This window comes from Bidens hawaiensis, unplaced genomic scaffold, assembly GCF_021521415.1.
Source record: "Bidens hawaiensis isolate Kalapana, Puna unplaced genomic scaffold, B.hawaiensis_p1.1 tig00013942_1, whole genome shotgun sequence".
NCBI classification, from domain to species: domain Eukaryota; kingdom Viridiplantae; phylum Streptophyta; class Magnoliopsida; order Asterales; family Asteraceae; genus Bidens; species Bidens hawaiensis.
Window position 1 is genome coordinate 136,174 of NW_027492192.1, and position 27,726 is coordinate 163,899.

The 27,726-nt window shown below is 32.9% G+C and overlaps 2 protein-coding genes and 1 long non-coding RNA gene across 7 annotated transcripts; 2 read left to right on the forward strand and 1 right to left on the reverse strand.

The window, feature by feature from the left end:
* Positions 1-9,386: 9,386 nt before the first annotated feature.
* Positions 9,387-10,694, forward strand: LOC143545355 (uncharacterized). Its single transcript, XR_013137414.1, has 3 exons — positions 9,387-9,681; positions 9,764-9,989; positions 10,640-10,694. It is a non-coding gene; the product is annotated as an uncharacterized LOC143545355 (long non-coding RNA).
* A 4,007-nt stretch (positions 10,695-14,701) lies between these two features.
* On the forward strand, positions 14,702-19,757 carry LOC143545356 (TSL-kinase interacting protein 1-like). Its single transcript, XM_077037262.1, has 12 exons — positions 14,702-15,245; positions 15,338-15,420; positions 16,300-16,347; positions 16,457-16,566; positions 16,667-16,751; positions 16,843-16,957; positions 17,030-17,152; positions 17,591-17,712; positions 17,788-18,026; positions 18,106-18,466; positions 19,024-19,155; positions 19,260-19,757. Exons 1-12 carry the CDS (start codon positions 15,137-15,139, stop codon positions 19,503-19,505), a joined length of 1,773 nt encoding a protein of 590 aa, XP_076893377.1. The 5' UTR covers positions 14,702-15,136; the 3' UTR covers positions 19,506-19,757.
* Positions 19,758-23,233: 3,476 nt separating this feature from the next.
* LOC143545367 (OVARIAN TUMOR DOMAIN-containing deubiquitinating enzyme 12-like) lies at positions 23,234-27,331 on the reverse strand. 5 transcript variants are annotated; one of them, XM_077037273.1, is made up of 11 exons: positions 27,141-27,331; positions 25,392-25,778; positions 25,143-25,318; positions 24,987-25,060; positions 24,829-24,883; positions 24,656-24,730; positions 24,502-24,575; positions 24,370-24,418; positions 24,195-24,279; positions 23,621-23,680; positions 23,234-23,490 (listed from the first exon to the last, which is right to left on the reverse strand). In XM_077037273.1, exons 2-11 carry the CDS (start codon positions 25,726-25,728, stop codon positions 23,414-23,416), a joined length of 1,062 nt encoding a protein of 353 aa, XP_076893388.1. In that variant the 5' UTR covers positions 25,729-25,778; positions 27,141-27,331; the 3' UTR covers positions 23,234-23,413. The 5 variants fall into 5 exon arrangements, with proteins under 5 accessions (XP_076893388.1, XP_076893387.1, XP_076893390.1 ...); XM_077037272.1 differs by having other exon boundaries at positions 25,392-25,784; XM_077037275.1 differs by having other exon boundaries at positions 23,237-23,490; positions 25,143-25,315; positions 25,392-25,784.
* Positions 27,332-27,726: the final 395 nt, after the last annotated feature.

Sequence of the window (27,726 nt, forward strand, 5' to 3'; positions counted from 1 at the left end):
ACAAGGTTTAAGGTTTAGGCCTTAGGCTTTTAAAGCCGACTCGGTTAGTTAAAATGAAGATGCATAACGGCAAGAACAACGGGAATAAGTTGGCAAATAAGTATAAAGTTGTAATCAAGATTCTTATTAAAACGATACAACATTGCATGATACATAGATGTCGATACATTGAAGTCGAGCTTGAAGATGTAAAGGAAGGGCATTTTGCGGTTGTCGCTGTTAATTGCGAGAAGCCAAAGAGGTTCATGGTCGAGTTGAGATGCTTAACTAACCCTGGTTTCTTGAGGTTGTTAAAGAAAGCTGGAGAAGAATATGGGTTCAAACACGAAGGTGCCATTGCAATCCCTTGTGAACCTGATGAATTGCAAATGGTATTACAAGAAATGAAAGAGAAGTAGCTAGCTAACTTTGAGATCATAGATTATGGTATCATGTTGTTAATTACATTGTGTGCTACTTATGTTATATATTGGCCTAAATGCCCTTGTAGTTAGTTCTTTGTATTCATCTTGCACTCTTGTTTACATATATAGCCTTCAACCACGGGAAAGCTGAAACATCAATTACAGGTTTGTGAAATGTTAAGTGGATACAATGGGGTAAGTTTTCACAACATGACTTATAATTTATAACTCCAACCCTTTCAATCTATAATAACTTGAAATACGCACACATATATGTGTCTTGAAAATGTTAACTCAAATCTTAGTTAAATTCCATAATTCGACACTCCTTACAAGTTTGGTCTGTTTGGCCTTTTGACCAAAGCATACTACTTCATCCAAATAATGTAATTCAAGTATATTTCCTATTTTCTTGCAAGCATAAAAATTACACAAAATTAGTCAGCCACTGGACCAAGGTCGATATGGACTAAGCCTCGTACTTTATCTAATCAAGTCATTAACAAACATAGATGACGAGATCATACCACTTTCTTCCACTGTATGCATCTCGCATAACCATAAACATTTCACGAGTTTTGCATGCTTAATTATGGATTTATGGCCAATTATATACTCTCATGGTGCCTTAACCCATTTATGTCAATATGTACAGGACAATAGGAAGTTGTGATACCTAGCAATCTAGCATGACTATGATGATACACAATTTATTTTAGTTATGATACAAAATTAAAATCATGAACAAGTGTCTTTAGCAAATAATAGGTCCTTACCGGTGAGACCAAAGTATTGAATGCATTTCAATCATTGATATTATATGCCTTAGGTTATTTATTTATCAAAATTGCATCAAGTTGCACGTAAATTTATCATTTACATAGCATATGCAAGAATTAGACTACTTATTTAATATACACTCTTTGAGGACATGGTACATAGTAAGAGTTTGTGAAGATGTATTACCAAGGTTAAGGAAGTTTGGGAATCATACACTTTAGTTGGACGCTATTTGTTGTTTTTTTCTAGTTACTACGCGTATATATTGTCTTATGATGTTGCATATGGTATTTACTATTGTCCTCTAGTAATTCAGCCTATTTGTTGTGTTATGATGTTGTATGTAGTACTTATATTTACACTTTCATGACTTTTCAATCAATTGTATCTTTCTAATTTCATGTAATTTCATGGTTTTGAAACCATCAATATCATACTAGCGCTTTATATTTTTGTTTAATGTTTTTTGCTGCAGCTCTTTTATAGAGTCGAGGTTTCACTAGAAGCAACATTTTTGTTCTTTTGGGCTATAGATATGGTCTGCATATATCTTATCCTTTTCATACCCTATTAGTAGGCTTGTTATGAGTGGAAATTTTATCAGGTATGATTGTTGTTGTATTTAATATATACACATTAAAACTTATTTATATTGTTTTAATGTTCCATCAAGTACTTATTACGTACTCTACATACATTTTATCATACAAATAATTGAAAACATAGGTACTTTTACCAAATTGCATGTACATGTTACTTGGCTTTTGATGAACCTAGGTTGAGCCGTTCATCTCCTTAATCATCATCAAGGTCCATTTCTGAAACTATGATAATCCCTAATTTCTTCTCTTCAATCATCTTTTGTATCCCCTCATGTATTTTATATGTTTGAAGTTTTAGAGTTTGGAACATTTGATGGAATTTGTGTTTCTTAATCAGGTAGAGGTGGATATTAAGTGGTCGCCCTGGTGGTGGAAAAGAAGACTGGTCTTGTAAGTCGTTATTTGTTTGTTTTGATTATTTGATTACACATCTTTATACTCCATAATTAGGTTTTTCTTCACCCAGATCCTTTTGATTAACACTTCAATTGTGTTATTGCTTATATAACATCGTCAACTCGTCTATTAATGGCCTAAGAAGCATACGCAACTTTGATAAAAACTCTGAAACTATCAAGTGTATGTGGGTTCTGCAACATAACGGTTCAGCATTCCACCTCATTAAAGGCTTATATATCAACTTGATATCAGAAAAGATTTTTGGATGTTACTTAAGTAACAAAACTTCACTTTTTTCCATACTCATTATGTTAACTTGATATTAAAAATATATGCAATTATATTCATGATCCTCTTGAAGCACATACGAATGCCTACAAAACATTTTTTTTTCCTAACAATCAGTGCACACTTGATCATGGCCTCTATATTTGCATATAATAAGCTAACTGCATAGTCTCTTACACTAATGCTCACTTAAGAGGGTAGACATGTTAAACTACTTCATGATAAGTGTGAGACAAATTTATCTCATGGTCATCCAAACACCAGCATGTTGTTTCACATTTGACTGTTGAATTTAAGTATGTTGACATTAAGCATTTGAGAACCTCTAAATAAGTTATGATTAAGATTAAGCTTGTTGAGCTCGTTTGGAAAGTTTATAAAAACTTTTTTTTTTAATTTGATGGTGCAAAAGTTTCTCTGATATGTGTTGACATAGGTTAGTGCCTCTTAAGATTTGTGAAAAGAAGACAGACACAAGCTTTCTTTAAGGCAATCATGCTTTGATTTTGACAACTGTCAACAACCAAAGTAGCTGCTGCGCAACCTAATTGACTTGTTTCTTAAGTTTTAAAAAGTGTTAAAAAACTCATGGCTCGTTTGTAAATGAGATGAACCGACTCCCTTTGTAAACAGTCCAAGGATTTGTAACGACTTAGTTGGGCCGTTTAGCTGGCAACTTAATTGACTTGTTTAAACTAAATCTCTAGCTTAAATATCTATAATTTATCTAAATATTAATATATATTAATTATTTTAAAATTTGCAGTTTATTAATAATGTGTGATAAAATATTATTTTATATGTATTTGTAATAAGGTAAATATTTTTTATACAAAAATATAACAAGTTTGCTTGAATTCACTAGCTAAACATTTCAGCTCGCTAAGACAAACGACCCAAACTGTTCAGTTTGGTTTACAACTATAGTATTGGTTCTGAACATTTATTTATAAAAATGCAGTTGCGTGATCGATTACCAAGCCCGACGAGAAAATCTGCAGTTGATTGCAGCAGTCTTTGCTTCATGTCCAGTATCGCCTTTACCTCAATTCATCTTATATTTATATTTTCTATAACGCATTGACTTTATTTTTTGGGTCAATGTCCAGCTCACCTAAGGTATCTCTATCCTTGAGGCTATCTGATGTGTTCCCATGAAACTATTCGCATTGCATGATGTATACATTTGTTCATTGCGGTGAAAAAACTAGGTGTAACTTAACTTTATTTACCATAAGGCGTAGTTATCATTAACAAGATATCATTAATTATGTGTTTAGATGGTCGCTCTAATTTCTCATGGATCAAAAAAAGGTATTACACGTGTGTTGGGAAGAGTTTTAGCGCTTACCAGAGCCTAACAAAGAATCTCACAGCTATTCTCAAAATCGGATTATCATGTTCAATATATGAAGACCTAGAAGAATTATAATCAAATGAGGTTTGCACATCATGTAATGAGCTGTACTTTTTTTATTCTTTTTTTTTACTTCTGTTTATTTATTTATTTATTTTTAACTCAATTGTTTTATTATTTGATGAAATAGTTATGAAATAGTTTACCCAAAAAAATGAACAGCCAAAACTTTTTACCCGCCGATCCGGCACAGTTAGTAAATAAGCCAAGCCGGAGCCAAGGTAAGATTGACTCGCTAGCTCGCTCATTAGGCTTGTTTAGCTGGTTTGTTGCCTTGTTCAAATTAAAGCCCATTGAAGATCTTGGATGTTTGGGCAATTTGGTCATATTAAATTGAATTGTTAGAAACTGGTAAATGTTCCTGTAATAGGGGCGTGCAACAGGTCCGGCCTGGACCGGAACTGGTTTCGAACCAGAACCGATTTGCCTGATTTCTCCGGCCCGGAAAGGTGCTATTACAAATGGGTATTAACCGGTTCTGCAGAACAGGTTTCTAAACAAAATTCAGAAAGTATGGTAAACTTTTTGTTTGATTGATTTCTTCCCAATGTCAAATATTTACAACATATACTCTTAACTAACTTTGCATCTACCACAAAAAGTACATAACCTGCTGCATTAATACTGATGTCAGTATGCTATGCTATTTTTGTAGAGATGTTTTTCAAATTGGCCGATTGTTTTTGAGAATGCGGCTCAAGAGCAAAGGAAAATAACGATGAAAAAGGTATATACTAACTGATGTATTATTTGTACATTGTATTTCAATAACTAAGTTCTTTTATTCTGGTTAAACAAGTAAAAGTTGACCTGGTCAAAATGTTATATTAGAACTATAGCAATTTAGTTTCTGTAATCATATTTGTCACAACAATTAACCATACATTATTTAGCACATAATTGTTGTGGGGAGGTTTCGTTATTCCTTTTTGAGTGTTTTGATTGGTTGATGAACTTTGTAGACCGATGTCTGGCATAATCAGCAGCTTAGTTGACGTAAGATCATGCAAATTCTCTAGGCCTTACAAATTAACTTTAATATTTGAATTAATTAGAAAATAAATTTGAATGTGCTCATGTATCCCTCTTAGAATGAGTGATCGACTTTCTAAATGTATGTTTCGGATTATAAATTTAGGGAATCACTTTTTGTGGTCTTTTGTATTTAAAATTTTTACAGGATGTGAGAAAAGAGCTTTATCTATATTACATTATAATAATACATACAGATTATAATACGTATAGGAACCCTTTCACCTCCCTATACTATCTCTCTTAAGACGCCGTAACATTAATTGCACGTTAATGCTCCGGCTAATCTCTATTCTCCGGCCTCTGGAGAAATTTGAATGCGGCGACTTGAATGCCTTCTTCATCATCAATCAATGGAGGGTTAAATCAATCAATGGAGGGTTAATTGAAACCGTTCGTGACGGAAACCGCTAATTGCATATTCAATTAAAACGTTGTTATAATCAGGTGCCCTAACCCTTTCCAGCGGCCGCAAGCTTCAAATTCCTCCTATTATGGGCCATAACTCTTTCCCATGTTTGTAAGTTACAAATGAATCTTTTTTTTGTTGATTGATGGTGATTATGACCGATTTTAACCCTGGTTTTTGGTTTAGGAGGAATCTTGATTTTGGCCTAATTGGGGACTATTTCAAGGTTGGAATTTAAGGATTCTGCTTCTAAGGTATGTTATCATCATCATACTTGAATTTCAATTGCAAAATTAGGGTTAGTTCAATGTTAGAGTCAATTGACGTTAGAATAACTGATTTTGTTTATGATATTGTTAAAAATATGTCACCAGGATGATTTCCTTCACCATAAATCCCACCATGGAGTCACCTATTTCAAGCAATTACGTTTCCGGCAGCTGTCGGTGATTCACAGTCTATCGGGCACACACACCAGACGGTCGGTGACTTATTTAGTGGTATGTCGTCTAATTTGTCTCTTTCAACATGTTATTTGTAAATCATGATATTGTGGTTGTTGGGTATAATCTTGATTGGGTCAAAGTCGGGTAAATGTTTCAGAAAAATGGGCTCTTAATATCTTGCATGGGTTGAATAGTTTGTAGAAGACTATGTCATGGGTTTGACAGAGTTAAGAGGAGAACATGGCTGGAAATGGATGTTGAATAGCTGCACGTTGATAGTTAGTTGCTATAAAGTAGGAGATTTATTTATGCATGTGTTTAGTTTCTTTTATAAATAGGATAGCATAGTACGTAGTTTTTTTTGTACTATCACTTTCAATATAATAGTTTGAGCATTTTAGATAGTTCCAAAGTTTATTTTGTTTCTGTGTATATTACATACATTCATACATGAGTGTGTGTTGAGTTAATTTGGGGCCTGAACCAACAGTGGTTTAGGTGGATGTCTAGGTCAATTTGTGGTATTAGTAAGTAAAAGTTATGGGTTTGCTCATCAAAGAATGTTAGTAGAGTTTTTTTTTATGTTTTTTGTTGATGTGTTTTACCAATATAGCTCTACAACCAAGGATGTTTGACTTTTCTTTCTTCTTTATAAGTAAATAACGTGTGTGCTTTAGTGATTTACAATATAATTATTTGTTTTTTGTAATTTTGATCTATATAATTGTTTTTGTTCTTATTTATAGTCACTCCCGTATAGGTAATGTTAGTTATACTATAAATCTTTTTATAGGTGATGTTAGTTTTATTATAACTGTTTTGATGATTTTAACTTTTAATATGTGGGTTGCTTCGATCACTTGTTCATAGTTTGTGATTTGGACATTGATATATAGAAAAATACTAAAAGTGAGTTTTCGTTTAATAAAATATTGGATGATTTGAGCCCTTCCACTAGCATATACTCTTTTTAATTACTTTTAAGAAAATCTAATTTTGTTTTGAATGAGTGTTCTAAAGATCATTTGGGTTTTATTACAGTGTGATGAATCTGTTAGTAGAAAAATTTTCTCAAAATTTGAATCTGAACATTTCCTTTATTGCCGGTTTTTTTTTCTGGTTTTTGGTCGGTAAGTTTCAATATTTGTCCAACTGTATTGAATGGTTTGGTTTGCGGTTAACACTGGAACCAAATGTATCTAATCGGACCAGACTGTTAAACCAAAATATATACAAATTTTTTAGTAAATTGTATATTTGATGTATTTATTATTTATATCAGCTTTAAGTGAAAATAAAAACTAACTTAACTGGCTTCCTATTAATTCAAAGTTCTTAGTTTGTTGTATATGCATTTAATTTGCAGTATTGTTCAACATGATTGATTGTTTGTAGTTCAAGCTTTGTATGCTGTCACATATCCTTAATGTTAAAGCTAGAGAGGTGCATCATTCACCCTTTTATGTTTAAAGGTATGCAAGTGCAAATGTGCAATTATCTACTCTGAGCCACGGTCTGGGTTGGCAGATATTTGCCACATTTTCTTAATTTGTTACTGGCATATATAATATAACCTATTATAAACAAAAAAAGGTCAAGAGAAAAGATTCATTACACTAAAAAAGTATAAGATGTGTGATTTACTCCATATCTTTTATGTTTTTATTTGTTGGGATTGACATATTAATATCTGGTTTTTATGGACATGTAAGTGGATCTTTAGTTTCAATGTGAGTCGAAATACAGAAATGTATTTGCTTCCAATCAATTATCCATATGGGTATCTGATTAGAAGAGGTTTTTTCACCATTTTGCAATGAAAATGTTGTCTTTTTTGGCTTTGACCCGTACACTGTTGTCAATAGCAGTTGTAGCGACTACTATAGCGCGCTAAGTAGCGAACCATCGTTGTCTCACTGTACGATGTTTAGCGTACTAATATCATATATCTAGCCATTGTTCGTTTTTTTAAATATAATAATTGGCTTGATGTATTTCTTAAGTTCTCTACTACTTTATCGCTAAGCATGAAATAGCGGGCACTATTTCATTGCTATTGAATAAATCTTGTACAACGGTTTTTCGGCAAGTCGGGATTGACTTCACAAAGTAGTTAAATATATTACATGACCATGTAGGTAAATTTGGAGTGGTTGTTTGCATTAATACTAACACCCATAATTGCTGCTCTAAATTGCTTTTTCTTTGCTTATGTCGGTAAGTTGATGTAAATTTCCAAATCCACCGTCTTCTTTATCATTTTTGCTTGCTAAATATCAAGGCTAATCCCATCAATACACGGGTGGGGTGGGCCTTAGCTTTCTTTAATTCTGCAATCTCAACACCTTCTAAACAAAGTTCATACTCGTTCAGTCTTCTTTGTCTTGTTTCACCCACAGTACTTTAACGAGTATGAGGCTATTAACAGTTATGGCACGATCAACACTTCTTCAAGATGGGTATGATTATAATAGTATCACACAACTTTTGGTTACGTGAATGGTCCGTGAATAACCTGCTGCTGACTTGGAAGCATGTTTGTGTTATATGTATTTTTATAGTGTGATCTCTTTTTGGTGAACATGTTGGCAAATTTATAATTTTCATCAAAATCCTTTTTCAAAATCATTATGTTGTCTATATCCTGCAATCAATATGAGGCCCGAGGACATGTTAACTGCCTCAAGGCTCAAACGTAAACACAATCAACGTATATTTCTTACCAATTTATAAGTTAAGTTTCCTCGATTTTGTGAATGTTCATCTTGTTCATGTAATTGAAGAACTTGATAATCTTTCACAAGAATAACTTGATAATCGTTCACAAGAATAACTTGATTATTGGTTTTTATATTTTAGGTTAACAACATTAACGTTGAAGGAAGAGTTGCATTTGTTGATGCGTTGGTGCATGCATGTAATCAATGTGCATACAAGGTATTAAGCTATTTTTTAAGTTTCTATTGTTGGTCCCACAAAATATTCTTGTTCATATCGTGTCAGGATCTTGATAAACCTAATTTTATGCTTAAAAATGACTTAATTTTTTTGCAGATAGTTGATTTTCCAACTTTTACAGGAGCTTGTGTGGTTGCTCTTGGGCCTTCAATTGCACATATATGATACAAATAAGAACTTACTGATGTTAAAAGTGCTATATGATGGTTTAAAATCACTTGTATATCGTTGTATAGTCTTAAAAATGCTACATGTGGTAAATATAATGGTATATGAGACTTCAATTTTGATATTGACCTTTACTTTTCATTTGTATTTGCTCACATATATTTATCTTCCATTTGATCTGTTTATGTGTCTGAACTGTTATGACAATTTAGACATCCGTTGTAAGCGGACAAAAGTCCTACCACAATCACAACTAATATTGCCACCATAACGGACCGAAACACTACTACTCAAATTTTCATTGCATTCCCGCTGCAACGCGCGGGCTCTCCCACTAGTAACATTATATATATATATATATATATATTAAAAGCCAACTTCTCTACGCATTGTCAGTTGTACCTCTCGCTAATTGTGTTGTAACAGTGTACACGTGTATTGAGAGCTGTGTTTCATCACCCATGTCAGTTGTACCTCTCGGGGTTGGGTGGGTGGTTTACCGCTGCCGGGTTCCATTTGGGAACCTTGGGCGGCGGTGTGCCGTGGGCCGCCGTCTATCGTTGCCGGGTTCGATTCAGAACCCTTGGTGGCGATGGAGTGGTGGTCGCGGCGGCGGCGGTGGTCTGTGAAAACCCCAAATTGTTACATATCTAATCTTGGTGGCAATGGAGTGGGGTTTAACAATTTTGGTTACATGTGTATGTTTATAGGGTTCCCAGTTAAGGTTTGTTTTGTCAGAGCAATCATGATTCCAATTTCAATTACATTTTAAGCTCATGTATGAATTTGCAGGTTTATGTTAAGATATATAAACTTTTGTGTCTGCTTACCAAATTGTCATATTAATTTTTTGTCTGAAGGAAGGTACTAACATAAGAGCAGCAACTGCAAGCCATGAGTTGATTGAGGTATCAAACATGATTTTGTTTATTACGGTTTCTTTATTTCATGGTAAGTATAGTATAGTATGTTCACATCTGTATTTGCATTGTTTTCCAATTTCGATATTTATCTTTATTATATTGTAGATAAGGGATTTCAACATTGCAGAGGAAGAAGACATTAGTTACTATGCAGGCTATGTAGGTAAGCAAGTTTTGGATGCATGCTTTGAAAGTGATTATGTGATATTAGTAGTTAGAATGATGTATTAATATAATCAGTTGTAATAATATGCGCTGTGCGCGTAGGATAGTGTTTGGATAAATAAATCGGATTTCCAAATTGATTACCTGAATGAATTTGAAAGCCTGCAAATCTCATATGATGATCAATTTTATAAGGGTTTGCATATATGAATCATGATTGGAAGGGTGATGAAATCTACTTATTATCAAACCATTTTAGTAAACTGATTTTGTTTGTTTGTTTCAAGTGTTGACCAGGACGGAGATTACCGGTCTGTGGAGCAATTATAAAAGGTGAAAACTTCACTCTAACTCATGTTTCCACTTTGGTTTTATCTTTATATGTGAACAAACTTTTTTTATGAAATAAATGGTAGATGGTAAACAAAAACAAAAACAAATACAAAACTCTTTTTTATGTGGCCATCAAAGAAATGACTAATAGTAATAACATATATATACATATTAAGAAAGTCTTCACATGCAATTAAAACGAAAAATATGCAATTGAAAACATATACATGTTAAGGAACTCTCTCGGTATGCAATTAAAAGCATATATACTTAGAAAGCCTGCATATATACTTAATTCTAATGTTTTGGACACAGATTTGTATGGTCATTTACAAGAATGAAAGACCGAGAGCGCAAATTTTATCTAAGGTACAATTTACCTTTCATCTTGCTCAACTTAATCCGTTCTAAATGTATATGTTTTGTATATGTTGTTGTTTGACAGGAAGTTGCATGCTATATGGCTTGGAGCTTAAAATGATTGACAAAACGGTTTCATGATGTGTCATTATTTGGAACGCCAATGTATGTTACAATCGCCGGACTTATGTGAGCCTTGAGTTTATTATAGTTTGGTTGTGTATATATATTTTTCGTTTTCATTTGAGAGGTGGTCTAAACAACCCTCTACAGTCTTCTTAATTTACTCTAAAACTGTATTATAGACACAATCCCGCGCAACGCGCGGGTTATAAAACCTAGTTTTTTTTAATTATTTTTAAAACATTTAACAACAAATATTTTTTGATGTGTGGACCGTTTTGCAACACCTTTGTCAATTGGCCCAATTCCAAATTTAATCCAAAAATATTTTTGGTCAAAATCCTAAATTTCCAATCATTTGCAATTCACCTGTGCTCTTATGAATAATTCCATTTCATAAGTAACCAGCATATTCAATTCAACTTATAGATATGTAATGAATCTCTTTATATATCCTATTGTTTATTTATTGCCATGTTATTGTTATGTCATAATTAATTAATTCCATATGTTTCACCCCCTAACATGTCACAAGATTCCATTTTTGACCAATTAATTAAGGGTTTTGGTGGATTACAGACTAATAAACTTTTAGCTTAGTCAAATATATCCTTTACTTGGTCAAAATTATTTTTTGCTTCAACATTGGTTAAAATTTACAATGAAAGCAATCTCTTTATATTTTATAAATTTTCATCTCAGTACAATATTCAATGTATTTTAATACTTCAAATAGTGTTATAAACATGTCTAACAAATAATGTGTTGTATTACACACCAATTCATCTAAAATCTTTTTTTTTTCAGTTCTTGGGTATCACACCAATTTCAAGAACATGCATATCAAAACCTTGTAAAGTGTTTATATTGAACATATGACCTATTTAAACATTATATAAGTTATTAATAGGTCTAGCATTAGCATCACCAAGTTAGAACCATAACTCCACTTCCATGCCAAGAACTCCAAAGAATACTTATGGATTGATAGGGAAAGACCCCGCAAACCCTAGACACAACACAAAAGATCTAAGTCCTAATTGTGACCCGAAGGAAGACAAGACTTAGTCGCGACACAAAGTGACAAACAATTCATCGAAAAGAAAGATCTAAGGGACATAAGTCCCAACACAGGCATGAAGGTATCCAAAGACTAAGTCGTGGCACAGGTAGTAATTGATTCGAGACGCGCCTCCTATACCTAAAAATAAACAAACTAGCCAAGGTAAAGCAAGAGTGGGCCATCACTGACTATTGTCAAACCGTAAGACGACAAGTCTAAAGATCAATCCCTAAATCCTAATGCACAACAACGACTTAATAATAGTACATGCTAGGAAGCTAATGTCAACTGATGCCGATGAATGACATTAATACCTCCCGGAAACTCATTGCACTTGACCAAAAGAGTAGGACTTTCTACATGAGGAAGTCCAAGCTCATATGTCTGACCACATGCTTTCTTAAATAAGTAATCACCTCTGGTACGAATAAACTCTCCGCTTTAAGTCACATGACATCTTCGACTAAAAGCCTCTCATACTAGTCATCACTCTATTAGCTTATTATGATTAGTTCACAACTATACATTTATGCTTAATACATCTTATATACATAATGACTTGAGCATTTGAATGTCCTTAGAGCCCAAGCTCTAGGGCCCCGCTAACGAGACTCTTGTCGTTGAAGTTCTTGTGCTTAAGGAAAGAGAAATGAGGTTATGTCGCGAATTAGACGAATCTGAACCAAATGAATCACTCTCTAGATGTGACTTTTGAAGCAACATGGATCATTGATAGATCCAAGACTTGTATCAGCTTAACAAAGTGTTGGAAACACTTCATAATATTTGTTTTCCAGTAATAAGATATTTCATAGTACCCATTCTCTTTCGAGAACGATGAAAAAAGAAAAGAAAAAATAGAACACTACCAAGAGAAACGAAAAGTTGATTAGGTCAACATTCCTTTAATCTTTTCATTATCAAGACGCTTTCATAACTAACCGAAAGGCCCTTCTACTTGCACAAAGTTTAATTTGACCATCTTAAAACGTCTTGAACATCACACGCCTATGTTGAGAGATTTCACATTTTGTACTTCAAAACAAAGTTCTCATTTGGAATTCACACGACACATGACGACTATATATACATATTCGTGTAACATTAATTTAAACTTGATCTAATGATCTATGTAACATGAAATCACATATCTTTATATATTACATGTTTTCATACATCTTTATATATTTTCATTATAACAAGTGTTAGGTTACACACAACTTATCCGATCTTATCTCTTGGTTAAAAAGACCTGATGGAGCTTGTAAGACACTTAAAAACCCTATACAATTATTAGTTACTTGATGAAGCGTTTAACATGTCAGGTAACTAATAATAACCTAAAATACAGTTTTTAAAGAATTTCTAAGTACTATATCTCACCATTTATTCTTGACATGTTACATAGTACAATGTACATCAATCATAATATCTAAAAATACACACAATAAATATCCACATAAATAAAAAGAAAAAAAAATCTAGAATATTAAAAAGCAAAAATAACCCAATTAAATGTTACCCCCAAAATCAAATTTGAACTCAAAAAATATTAAAAGGCATGCATCAAGTAAAAATAAAAAAAATATATAAAAAAAAACTAATCTTTACAAAGCGGTTTAACCTTTTGTTTGCAGGATCTGGGTTTGGGTCATCGGTTCGAACATCTCTTGCTCGTAAGTTTAATCTTAATCTAATCAATTGATTACACATGTTCATGTATTTATCCAATTTCTATGCATTTGTGTCAATTAATTGATTTTAAGTTGAATTTTGCAAATCAATTTAGGGTTTAATTTGAATATGATCTGAATTGTGTTTATTACATTATGTTGAATTTGGGGGTTTTTTGTTAATGATTGTTATTTATTAATGTTAGCTTACATTTGAGTAATTTAAGTTCATTTCTGTAATGGGTATTCAAAATCTTGCAAAATTTTAACCATTTTTTTTTTAAATTTTATATAAATATTTTATCAAGTTATAATTTTTTTTTATTGAAATAGAAGGCAAACGGGCATCAAGCTGCGCTGCTAGCCTTTTTTTATTCATGAATGATGTGTTTAACTGTTTATGGTTTTAATGTTGTGTGCTGCATTGTCGGTTTTTCGATAATCTTTTCGTGAGTACTCAACTTGCATCGTACTCCAGGAATATGATTTCGGGCTGATGACATTTTGGGCATATTTGCATTTACGATCGATATATTAAACAGTTGATTATATATGTTCATGTATCTATCCGATTTCTATTTGTGTTATCAATTTGTGAAATTAGTTAGTTGAATTTCTCGAATCAATCTAGGGTTTAATTTGATCTGAATTGTGTTTATTGTATATTTTATTGCTAATTTGGGGGTTCTAATTAATGATTGTTATTTATGGATGTTAGCTTACATTAGAGCAATTTAAGTTCATATCTGTAACGAGTATCCAAAATCTTGCAAATATTTTTAACTAAAAAACTTGATTCAAGAATGAAGTGTTTTAACTGTTTATGGTTTTAATGTTGTATGCTGCATTTTCGGTTCTCGATAAGAACGTTTTATGAATACTCAACTTGCATCATACTCCAGAATTTGATATGTGACTGATGACATTTAGAGCATATATGCATTTAGTGTAGCTGTGTAGGTGCCAAATATTATGATTATTTGGACTAAGGAGGTGTTTAGGATGGATGTATAAAATAGCTTATCTACTTACTGCGATTGTTTACAACCATTCACACGTTTTTGAGCGTTTGGGGCTTGGTCTATAATGTGTGCATCAAGAGCGCATACGCGTGATGCGCATGACGCTCTGCGATTCCTTGATGCACTTTGAATCGTGTAATGCGTAATGTGGTCTGTGTGCTTTTTCCGAGTTAAACTTAGTTCCTGCATAGAATACATGTAGCTTATGCACTGCATATATTATAAAACTTCCTTGGTGGTACTGCAGTTTTTTTTTTAATTTATTTATTTTAGCCTCTTAACTTTTAGTGTTTAAAATTTAGCAAATTAAAATATTATCTATAAATATTTTTACTATCACACGCCTCATATACGTGATGAGTGCGCATCAGCTTTTTGGATCAAAACGCATCGGAGTGCGTCGCGCATTTTAGAACCAAGGTTTGGATGATAATATAGTTTAATTCTAACTTATTTTTAATTTGTATTAGTTATTAAAACAAGATTGAAACTTAATCTGAGACTGCAAGAAGTATTACACAACTTCAAAGGTCATGAAAATGTAAAATTCTGCTAACGTCAAAACGCGGAAATGGAGTCAGAAGTTTCCTTTGATCATGAGGTGTCCATTCAACCTGATGACGTTTTTATTAAAGATGTAATTACATCCGAAACAAATCATGTTACATCTAATCAGCCAGGTAAAGACTACTTTGTTTGTTTGTTTAAGGTCCTATCATTTTTGCTACATTTATTCATAGTGTTGGTTGTTTATGCAATATATATAATTCAGCGAAGAAAAAAACACGGCAATGGGCAGCATGGACACGTCAAGAAGAAGAAAGCTTCTTTACCGCATTACGCCAAGTTGGCAAGGCAAGTTATACTGTGATATTATATCCTACATATATGGATGAAGTTCATTACAAAACACTAATTTATTGCGAAAACAAAAGTAACAAACCTAAATCGTTTAATTGTTTTTATCAAGCGTTTATATTTTTAATTTTACTTTTACTTGTTAAATGGAAATGCATTTGTTATGTACATAACTAACCATTAAGGTAGCATATGTTTTTTTCTAAACGTTTAATGACCCATGTTTAGGTTATGTGTAGGTAATATAAGCTACAGCTGACCTGCAAATGTTTAGGGTCAATAAATACACGAATTTTGTTCAATTCATTTTATGAATTTTAAGAGAGGTGTATAAACATTACATTTCAACCATTTTCTTATATATTAAGTTTTTTTAAGACTAAAATGAATAATTTATATCGTTCTTCCTGTTCTCAAAAAAAATGGCACCGCCTAGGGCCCTAGAACCCTCTCATTTCACACACACATACATGCATAATTACATACAAACGGAGATGATTATTTCAGAACACTAACTTTTTATGAGTATATGCAGAACAAATCTAAACCATTTAACTTTTGGATAAATTGTTCATATTTTCAAAATTTTGTACTTTTACATACACATGTGTATGTTATGTATATAAAAACCATCAAACTAAATGATCATACATTTTTTAGTTTTGTACCGTTTATCTACACATGTGTAGGTCATGTCTAAACCAATAATCAAACTAATTTGTTCACACACACACACAAAACTGCAAAAATGTATACTTTTTTTTTTCTACTTGTTCTTGCAATATAGCATTCTGGATTGATCCTTCCCCTATGTATGTGTGTATATTTAAATGGGAAAATAAATACATGATGCTAATATCTTATGTGCTGTTGCAGAATTTTGAGAAGATTACTTCTCGTGTGCCAAGTAAAAACAAGGATCAGGTTATTCTTTGTTTATACGAATTTATGTTTAATTCTCGTGTAATATAATGTTTTCTCTGTTTTTTAACTTTTAGTTTCTCAATTTGAAGTTCAAATTACCTCTCTTCAGGTTAGACATTATTACTATCGTCTTGTAAGACGTATGAACAAATTGCTGGGCCCTGAACTTTCTCTCGATGCCAAAAACTCTAAAGACACAAATGCTGCTATGCTTCGATGGTATATTAGTCATCTCTATTTTTACTATAATAACCTTTTAACATATGGTCATATTGTGTATCAAATATATGATATAAAACATATTTGTTTTCTTTTTCAGGTGGTCATTACTTGAAAAACATAGCTGTAAAGCCTCTAAACTTCACTTGAAGCCTCGCAGATTCAAGATTTTCATGGAGTCTTTGGTTAGTTAATTCTCAAAAAAATATGGTTTTTATTATCCTACCAAATGCATTTTATGAATTATTATTGTTATTTTTTATTTTTGTCATGAAGGAGCACCAATTATTGAAAGATCGAAAGAAGAATATAAGAAAAAGACCGAATCCAGGAGGAAATTGTTCTACTGCACCAACAAATAATAAACCAGCAAGACAACCTCGCAAATCAGGTAATTATATTTCACAAATTTCTTATTAGTTGTAATTGTTTATATATCTATAAAGTTTAGTTTTTTCTAAAGGTAATGCATATAAAAAATGGGAGAAAGCTGCAATTGCTGGTGTTTCATTGGTTGCTGATGCTGCTGAACATTTGGAACGAACGTCATTAAATAATGTGACTAATAGTGTAGAAAATGTAAATGGTGAGTTGCATGTTTAACAGAACAAACAATCGAACACGATCAATTAAACAAACGTGGCTTTCTTGTTCGTGTTCGTCCATTAAAAAAATTAGTGTGTTTATGTTCATTCGTTAACAGTATAAACGAACGTAAACAAACATCACTGAACATAGATGAAAGAACATAACTGAGTTAAAACCAACTAGAAGTAAATCTGAACAGCAATGCGTTGGGCTAAAAAAGCTATTAAATATAGACTAAGTTGTAACATGCCTAAAAGTTTTAAATGAATATATTAGTGAACGTAAACGAGCAAACTTAAACAAACTTTCTTGAGCATAAATGAGCACAAAGCTTCGTTTGTTCTTTCATTTAACTGTTCACTGAACGTTCAGTTCGTTGACGGGCCATCATAAAAATAGCCTTTTTTTCTAATGTGAATATATGATTTGCTATCAGGAGACACGGGTTTGGACCTGATTTCAAAAAGCATCTCCCAAGTGCCAAATTTTCATCAAAATATGAAACTTAAACTTCAACTCTTCCCCAATGATGAAAGTACACGCAGAGCATTGGAAATGGTAGGAACTAATCAATTAAATGAACATTATTATTAAGTATTTATGTTGATTAAAATTTGCAAATTTGTTTTTCAGGATAATCACAACCCGCATCTGGAGCTAACGTTAAGTACACGAAAAAAAATATCATCGGTTTTGGAACACATGAATCGAAAATGGGGTAGTTGTAGCATAGCTTCTGGAGAATTAACACTTGTGCCTTATTATGTTCAGACATTAAATATATCAAATTGTCAAAAATGGACTCGGGATTCGGTTTTAAGTGCTGGAGATGTATATGCAGCGACTGGAAGTCCATCAATTTTCCGCTTAAGGTTTTTTTTTTCATGTTTAATAATTTGTTTTCTACATATTATGGTTTCATATTTGTTTAACTTTAGTTAACTTCTTAAGGTATGGTTGGTTTGCTAAGACGTGGTCAACACTGGAATGGGCCGACAGTTTGACTAACATAAGTGTTGGTGATTTACTCTCTGAGTTATCTCATAATCAAGATGCCAACTGTATTGACTCACCACTGCCACCTTCCTCGCCATGTCAGCGACAAATTTCATTCAGTTGTGACTCGTTTGATGCTGCAATAGCTGCACATATAAATGGCAAAAACGCCTTCCAGCCTACCGTCGTATCTTCAATTTGGGATGCAGATGAAGCGTGTGATGCCTTTTCGTTCCCGAAAAAAGTACAAGTTTTAGAAAATAGTTGTGAAGATGCTGCTGCTACGAGCCAAATTCCGTCTGATGCTCTTGTTGAGGTTTAAATTTTAAAATAGTTTTAATTTTTTTTTCTTTTGGGAACAATTTCACGCACACACAATATATATAGATGAGAATGCATTATGCGGTATTCTCAGTTCTCAGCATATTACAGGTGCTGAAACAAGCACCTCTCTATATACATATGTATGTATATATTCAAAAATCCCATATGCCCAAAGTTTCTTATAACATGTATACTTTTGTAATCACCAAAATTATCATGTGTCCATTTCAAACTAGAAAAGATAAAACCAGTTACTTGAAATAGTGTTTTTACCGAATAAACTAATGGGAAAATACATTATTACTGTGGATCATCAAACTGAATATGACTCTTCGTTTATTCAGTGAAACACGTCATTATAAGTAATTGGTTTTCATTTTATTTACCATGAAACGTGTAAATACGATATTATCCGTTCGTTGAAGAGTAAATATAATGTTAATAAAATTTAGAAGGATATGTAAATACATATATGATTTTTTTATTAATTCGTGAAATGACAGTGTGAATAACATATCTGGAATCATATTAATATTTTTTTGTTCATAGAAATCACCTGAACAAAAGGAGCAAAATGATGATTATCCTGCAAAAGTGCATTCAATGGACGCGTGCCATTTTAATGAAAATTCTGAGGATGTTTCAGCAAAGGATGTCAACTCGTTAACTGATGTATACTGGGTACGTCCTTATACATGATTAATTTCATAAATATCTTCTAAACTTCATAATATCATATTTGAAATGATTTTGTAAACTAATATGTTGTGTTTCTTATATTGCAGCCTGATTCGTTAGGAGCGTTAGATTTGGATGCAGCTTCATGTAGATATACTAACGATGTTATTTTAAGCGATAGCATTGGTGGATTGAATTGCCTTTTAAACAGCAGCCTTGATGCTTTTCATAACTGTTCATTGTTTGGATTGGAGAAAAGAGAAACACCATTAACAAAACTTGGAGCTCAAGAAACCGTTCCTCTTTCGATCAAAAATCAAAGAGTGAAACTTCAGGTTGATTTACGCAATTAGAACCGCGTGCATTTGCTGATATGACATCCTTTTCTTTTCATGTTAATATGATATCAAATATTGCGATCTGACTTTAGCAACGTCAGAAGGGTTCGATTTTTTTTTATTATAGGAGACTCTTTGCTAATGTTGTACAAAGGTAACGGTTGATTTGAGGTTTGTGAGACATTTGTTTATCATCTTTGATGATTCCGGAGATTGTGTTTACATATAAAATTGTTTGGGATCATAGAATGTGTTCTTTCTTTTGAAATATGAGTCTCAAGATATGAAGTAAGCATTGTAATGTGTTGGAACTTGGAAGTGTTTGTGGTTGCTTCTTGAAAGTGTCCATCTGTTTGTTGCGTTTTGACATACAATACGTCGTTTTGTATGTATTATCCAATAGGTGACAATTCCTAACATGACTCAAAATACGACAAAAATACAATATTTTCGTTTAAGTAAAGTGAACTATTGTTGCTATAACTTGATGTATATAACAAAAATATAAGCAGTTTTTTTGTAAGTAAAAGCAAAATTTATTGTTACTGTAAGTAACATGATGTATAAAACAAAGAGTGAGGAGTTTATGTGCACTACTTAAAAGAATCATAATTTAGAGCCTCAACTAATTTAAAAAAGAAAAGGAACTCAAATATAAAAGAGTCACGTTGTACGCACACCTCTGACATACTATTCATACACCACTAACATGTTATCTAGGTCGTGTAACATTTTTCACATATCATACTGGTCGTGTAATACGACCTGTATGATATGATGAAACATTTATACGGGCCCATGATATGATAGTGACGTGTTGTGTCATAAGTTATACGGGATGTATAGCCTTTTACAACGCATATAACAAGTGTACGTGAATGCTTCTTGAAAGTGTTCATTCGTTTACTGTCTTTTGACATAATATTTCTAGAGGTGGCAATTCTAAAATATAATAAATAAATAAATAACAAACGTTAGTGCTAGACTTCTATTTTTTTTTGAAAAAAAAAGCTCAACAACTTGTAAATAGAAAATGAAATTAGAAAAATGAGGACTATAGGATTTGCACCCAAATTGTTTCAATGAAAGGACAACGTGGTTACAAATCAAACCTGCAGGGTCGCTAGCCAGACTATCAGTGTTAGTTTAGTGTATTACAATTAGGAATTAAAAGGTAGTGGGGTCACTTGACCTCTGTGCCATGGATGAACCTAGCCGTTGTTGATCATGTGTAATCTATTCAATAAGCATGTTGTGTCTGGGTTATACATTCAGCTTATTTAATTAAACATGTTGTGTTTCATAAATGAGCCGAGTCAAACATGAGCTTTATTCGTTAAACTTAATAGAGCTTTTCAAACTTGAGCTCCGTTAGAGGTTGACTCGTTTGTGATTTATAAATTACATTATGTATATACATATGTATATTTGTTTATTTTTCTCGAAATAATTTTATATATATATAACATAACACATTTTGTATATTTTATTATCATTATAGATGTATATTTGTATATACAAGTTGAAAACCTCACACGTTACGATGGCTCAAACTTGATTACCGAAGGAATCCTACGCTTCCGCTTGTTACCTTGTCGGAAACCGAAAGGATACAAACCCTCTCACTGTTGCAGCGAAGATGTGACGGGAACTTGGTGGGTATCGGTTCGTTATGGCACCGTAAATAATTTATTTTGTGAGCAAAGTTGAAAGTGGAAATGTGTTGGGATTATAAGTTTTACGCAATTTGTAAAAGTGTAAAAGTTTTGTGGTCAAATTCGTAAGTCTAAAAGTCTCGTGCCAAAAGTGTAAAGGTGTGAATTGTGGTGACAAAAGTTTGATGGACAAATTTGTGGTGGCAAAGGTTCAAAGAACAAAACTTTCTAAGTTCAAAAGTCTTGTGCCAAAAATGTAAAGGTGTAAAACTTTGGGGCAAAATTTTGAAGAGTAAACTTGCGGCAACCGAAGTACAAAGAACAAACTTTTGATGGCCAAAGTATAGAGAACAAACTCTTGGTGGCCAATGTACAAAGAACCAAACTTTAGTCCAAGTACAAACAACAAAATTTTGGTGGCCAAAGTATAAAGAATAAAACCTTGTAAGTTGCTTTGTATTGATAACAGGTTGGAGACTCCGCATGATGTGATGCTCGAACTTGATTCACTAAGAAACCCTGACACATCCGCTTGTTACCAGGCCGGAAACTCGAAAGATCCAAACCCTCTTCTACAACCGCTTAAAACCGGCACGTCGCTGCGTGATGCGACAACAAGTCGATAGGTATCAGTTCAGTTCGATACGCTAATTTAAAAAATGAATATTGTGACCAATGTTAAAAGAAGAAAAGTGTTTGTATTAAAAGTGAAAAATAATTTGTGACTAATTTGTAAAGTTTAAAAATGTTGTGTCAAAAGAAGAAAAGCTAAAAGTTGTATGCAACTCAGAAACTTGTAAACATTTTGTATTTAAAGTTAAATGCTATAAGTTTCGTATCAATTGTAAGCTTGAGAAGAATGGAACTTGCATGACCATAATATACCGTCAACAATTTTTCTTATAATGAACTAGTTTTTCTACCCGGCGCGTTGCACCGGACAATTGCGATTGCTTTCTATACATGTTGCGTTGTAGTGGTGCACTAATGTGGATTATGTTGGTAACTTGGTATAAGTTAAGTTCGTTAAAATATCAACACTAAAGTAAAAAAAAAAATCAGTATGTAAACACATGAAATAGTAGCAACATTCGTATAGAAAAAATTAACATATTAAAATGTATGTAACATTAACGATTTCCCGCGCGCATTGCGCTGGTCAGTAAAACTTGGTCATTGCATGGGCGAGTCAACACGAATTCGATCGGTACTAACTATGTTCGTCACGATACCAAAACTAAACGTAAAATAAATTTGTCTAAATTAACATATTAAAAATTATCAAACCCAACAAAATGTAGCGGCACTCGTATAGTATATTATAAAATATTTAAGAGGAGTTTTATTTGGTCAGTAAAACACATACGTTGAATCTCGGACGTTGGTAAAACCAAAGTATTATCGGTCTCTGGCATCTCAACGGTGATTAGGTAAAACCTGGACGTTGGTAAAACCTGAGCTTTGTCCTGAGTGTTGCGGTGGTGAGTCGACACGAATTTGAACGACTTTAGTTACGTACGTTACCGTATAGAAATTAAAACCTAAATTAAAAAATATAAGAAATGATATGATCCATTAATATTGTGCTACTTGGTCTAATAAGAACTCAAGCGGCACCAAACTTTAATCTACCTATTCTAATAAAGTAAAATAATTGTGGACACTTGTCATGTTTTGGTTAATTCTCACAATTTTTTCCTCCAATAACCTTAATATATGTAACTATGTTACTAACCCGTGTAGTACACGGGTGGAAATAGAAAATTCGTCACGTAAAGAAATTTGATTATATATTTGAATATTATATTATTCGTCTAATAAACACAAATAATTTTAACCGACAATATCGTCTGTACTTGAAAGTAAGTTCATTGAACTTGTCTAAAATCGAAGGATACACAAAGTCTATTAAATCATATACTTGATAAAATGAATTGTTAATTAGAAGATCATCGGTAATTTGTACATTCATTTGTCGTCATTTAGACCCCCACCTATATCCAATAATTGTAGTTAGAGGGTTAAACTCAGAATATCCATCAAAACAAAGCAAGGAATATCCATTTATTTAACTTTCATAATTCATTAATTCCATAGCATGCTGATTTAAACAAGACAACATAAGACCCATCATAATGATAAATAAACAAATAAAGAAATAAACCTTTAAAGAACCAAGAAACAGTACTGTACATGATAATAATTTCTTTGCTATGGATTCAAGAATAGAAAGTAAATAAGTTATTCAAGAACTGCTAATTTTATTGATCAGTCGAGATACGCCTGATGCCTATGCTTAAAGTTCCACCATCGTTTCTTTTTTCTGTATTCGGGTGGCGGCAACTCTGTTGAAATAAACACAAAACATATCAGTCAAATCTGGTTCATAATAATAGCATTATTAAACACATTAAATACGTAATATATATACATAAAACCCAAATCTGGTTCATAATAAAAGACAGTAAAACATACCTCCTTCAGGATAAATGGAGTTGTAGTGCACCTCGGCCCAAAAGCTCAAGAAAATAACTGCTAAAGATGCAAATTATTAGCACATATAATAAAATTGCTAGTTGTGCCGTGCTTGCGGTGCGCGCATATAATGTATATATGTGTGAACCCTCGGGTGGGCAAAAGTAAAATTGCACTAATTTTGACGTTATTTTACTAATTTTGTGAAAATAACGTTAAAAGTGATGGAAGGTTAATCAGGCATCATGTGGTGGCGTTGATAGCCGAAAGACAAGGGTACATGCACCAATCAGCCGGCGTCCCGATGATTGAGTGCTATGTGCCTTATGTAATATGTCCAAGGCTTGATGCAAAACTACTATCGAGCCGGGGGTCTCACCGGAAGCAGCCTCTCTATCCCCATGGGGTAGAGGTAAGGCTGTCTACATCTTACCCTCCTCAGACCCTACCATAGCTTTGCTATTGGTGGGATATACTGAGTACGATGATGATGATGATGAATAAAATTGCTAGTTATACTAGTAATAAAATATAAATCGATGAGTAATAATATAGATAAAGATCTGAACATTACTTCGTTTTGATTTCTGCACTTTTGGAAGAATCTCGATCGAACACGTATCTTTAAACGAGGTCAGAACAAAAATTTTAACCCCGTACTGCAAGAAAGAATTAAACAAATAATGTAAATAAAGTTTGACCTTTTTTTAATTTTAATTAGAAAATGAAGTCAAAGATGGACAAGTTACAGAATCTGCAGCTGCCTGCAAGGTAACATGATCTCCCCACTCTCCACTCCTATAATAAAAAACATGTCTCATGAACATAAATTTAAACATAAATTAAATTAAAATATGCAGAAAAGGAAGTTAATGACGTACTTGGAAATCCTTTTTAAGTAGTCACTGTATGCCATCGGGACGTATCCTTCATACATTTCTGGATGTGATTTAAGCTGATATATTCCATATATATAATATTATTACATATTAGAAAACACAAACAATATAAGATACAACACGAAGTAAAGATTACCTGATTAACCACTTGTCGTCTCACAAATTTATGATGCTCTGGTGATCGGTAAAACTGGTCTGATAAAGCACGGAACTGAAGAAAGAAAAACAACTTTTTAGTTAGTTAGAATCTAAAAAAGTAGTTAATATTATTATAACAAGCTTATTCTGATATTATAAGGTGTAACCGACCTGACAGTTACCATCACCTTGAACTTTAGATTCAATCAGATTATACATCTGCAACCTGAAAGCAAACAAGTCTAACATAATAAATACACAATTATGCATGACTATAACGATATAATAAATAATTAAAAAAAACTATATGAGCATAAGAAATGTAAAACCTGTCCAAAAGCCTTTGATGATCGGAAGTAGCTTCATCGACCGAAGGTATATCTCCATTAACTTTGGGGATATGCTGCATAAAGACATAACATGAGCCATTATTAGAGTAAACTGTAAATATTAAATAAAAATATTTTATTTTATTTTACACGTACAGGAACAGGAACAATTTCATGTAATCTCTTGCCTACTTCTCCATCAAGCTCAGATTCATCAGTTATTTCGAGATTATATGAATATTCATCATCATCATAAGATCGGTTTTCAGGGCTTGAACACGAACTTGACGGGCCCATTTCATCTGTTTCCTGTAACCTAGAATCATCACCTGCTAATCAACTAGTACTATAAGTAAAGTTGTAAAAGATACGTGTTTTGATGATTAAAGAATGAAAGAAACCTACCATAATAATAATTATTATTATCTGATGATGGACCACCATACCACTCATGAGTCTCATTAGATGTTTGTAAATGATCCACTTGATTGGATACAACGGATTCCTCATTATCATCAGAAATCGAGAGATCCAATAGTTCTTGTTGGAGAGAGTGAGCTAGCATCTCATCATTTTTCACATTGTTAAATTCCACTTCTTGATAACTATTTCCATAATACTGGTCATGATATATGTTCATGTTATGTTGATTGCTATCACCATAATATTCAGAACTAAAGATTTGATCCACATTAAGGATATCAAGACCCCATTTAAGAACATCTGCATCCGGTTCACACATATTCTCACACTAGCCGAGATACAATCACAATTTCAACTCCAGATAAAGTACTCTCCCTGTATTTCAAAACTGGTTTCAGAACTAAAAACGAGAAAGAAGTAGCAAATATATTATATATAATGGAGATATTGATACATAAATCGAGTTTTCCACAAATTTCAAACAGAATTCAATTGGAGATGAATGATGATAAAAATACAAAAAATGATTAACTGCAAATCATCAACTTTATGAACCGATTTTTAATTTTAACTCCTCATAACACTAATCCAACACTTAAAACCATAGTTGTCAAAGGTGAAAGGCGCACTTGGGGCGCTAATGGTGAGCCTTGGACTTAAGCGCAGGGACGCTTAAAAAGCGAGGGCTCGAAATAAACAAGGCACGTGACATAAAATACCATATATTTTGGGTTTTAAACATAATTAAGGCTTGTATAGGCTGGTTCCAGCCCATTTTATAATTTTTCAGACCGGTTTCTCCGAAATCTGATAAAAAAACTGGCCGGAATCTTGCCCAAAGATTGCCGGATGGCAGCGAGGTGCTTCCACTGTGCAAATTATCCTGATCGACATCAGTACATTCACCTGCTTCCAAAAATTCACTAACTTCACCATTAATTTATCATATCTCATCTTCAATGAAATTCTAAGTTTTCTAACATCGGTGAATCACAGAACATTTGAACAAACACAAACACATATAACTAAGTATCCTGAACCTGATAAGTGAGTAGCAGAAATTATCAACTTCATGAATTGATTTTGCGATTGTAACACCACGTAACACTAATCCAACAATTACGCAAATTATTAGCTAAACGGAACAGCCTGATCTATATCAATACATTCATCTCCTTCCAACAAATTCACTAATTTCACCATTAAATTATCACATCACATCTTTTCAATGAAGTTCTAGAATCAATCGATTGGATACACATACCTAAACCAAAACAAACTAAAATCAACTCAAAACTTATCCTTAATTCAAACTTATTATTACCTGCAATCATAAACTTCATGTATCGATTCCGCATATCTAACACCACATAACACTAGTCCAACACTTAAAACAAATTATCAGCTATAACTATCAGCCTGATCTATATCAACAATTATCATATCATATCATATCATATCATATAAATTAAATTCAATCGAACACATACACGCATCAATCAACAATCAATTGAACAATAATAACATACCTAAAACTGAGATAAACTAAAAGTAGTTATTCAAAACTTAACCATTAAGTAATCTAAAAACGACGAACGAATTGAATTCAATTTCATAAGCAAAAAAACTTACCAGAAATGAAAACGAATCGAAATGATTCATTTCAGTACAATTAAATAATCATTCAATAATAACAATAAATAATAATAAGTACAGCTTTAATTTATTTACCGCGTCAGGCAGTCTGTGTGTCAGTCAGTCAAGCAATCAATCAATCTGATTGAACTTGAATCTAATGCTATTCACCTAACAATTTTAAATATAAATATGTATGTATTGTATGTGTATAACTGTATATATACGTATATAGGAGATTGGAGGAGATAACGATGAAAGAGGAAGATGAAGAAAACGTTTTTTCCTTTTGGGGAGAATGGTGGTGGTGGTGTTATATATATACATACATACAGTTGACGGCGTTAAAGTTAGACGACACGGTTTGTTTATGCACGGCAATGACCATCGCTGACGCCGTCTATTTTGGATTTTTTCTTCTTACATAATTATATTGTAGGAAATAACCCTAACATCGTTTAAATATTTAGCATGTCTTATTTTAACTATGACTTATGTTTAGGCTGAGGGTAATGGAGGGTCAGTGGGAGCGCGGCCGCCTACGTGGCTCGCGAACACCACTACACCCCTCAGGTGAGCCGGGGCGCGGTTGGCCTCCGTGGCTGGGACCGCGGGGCTAACTAGCCGTTGGAGGTGTTGGTTTAAAAAAAAATAGTCGTTAGCTATTTTAATCCTTTTTTTT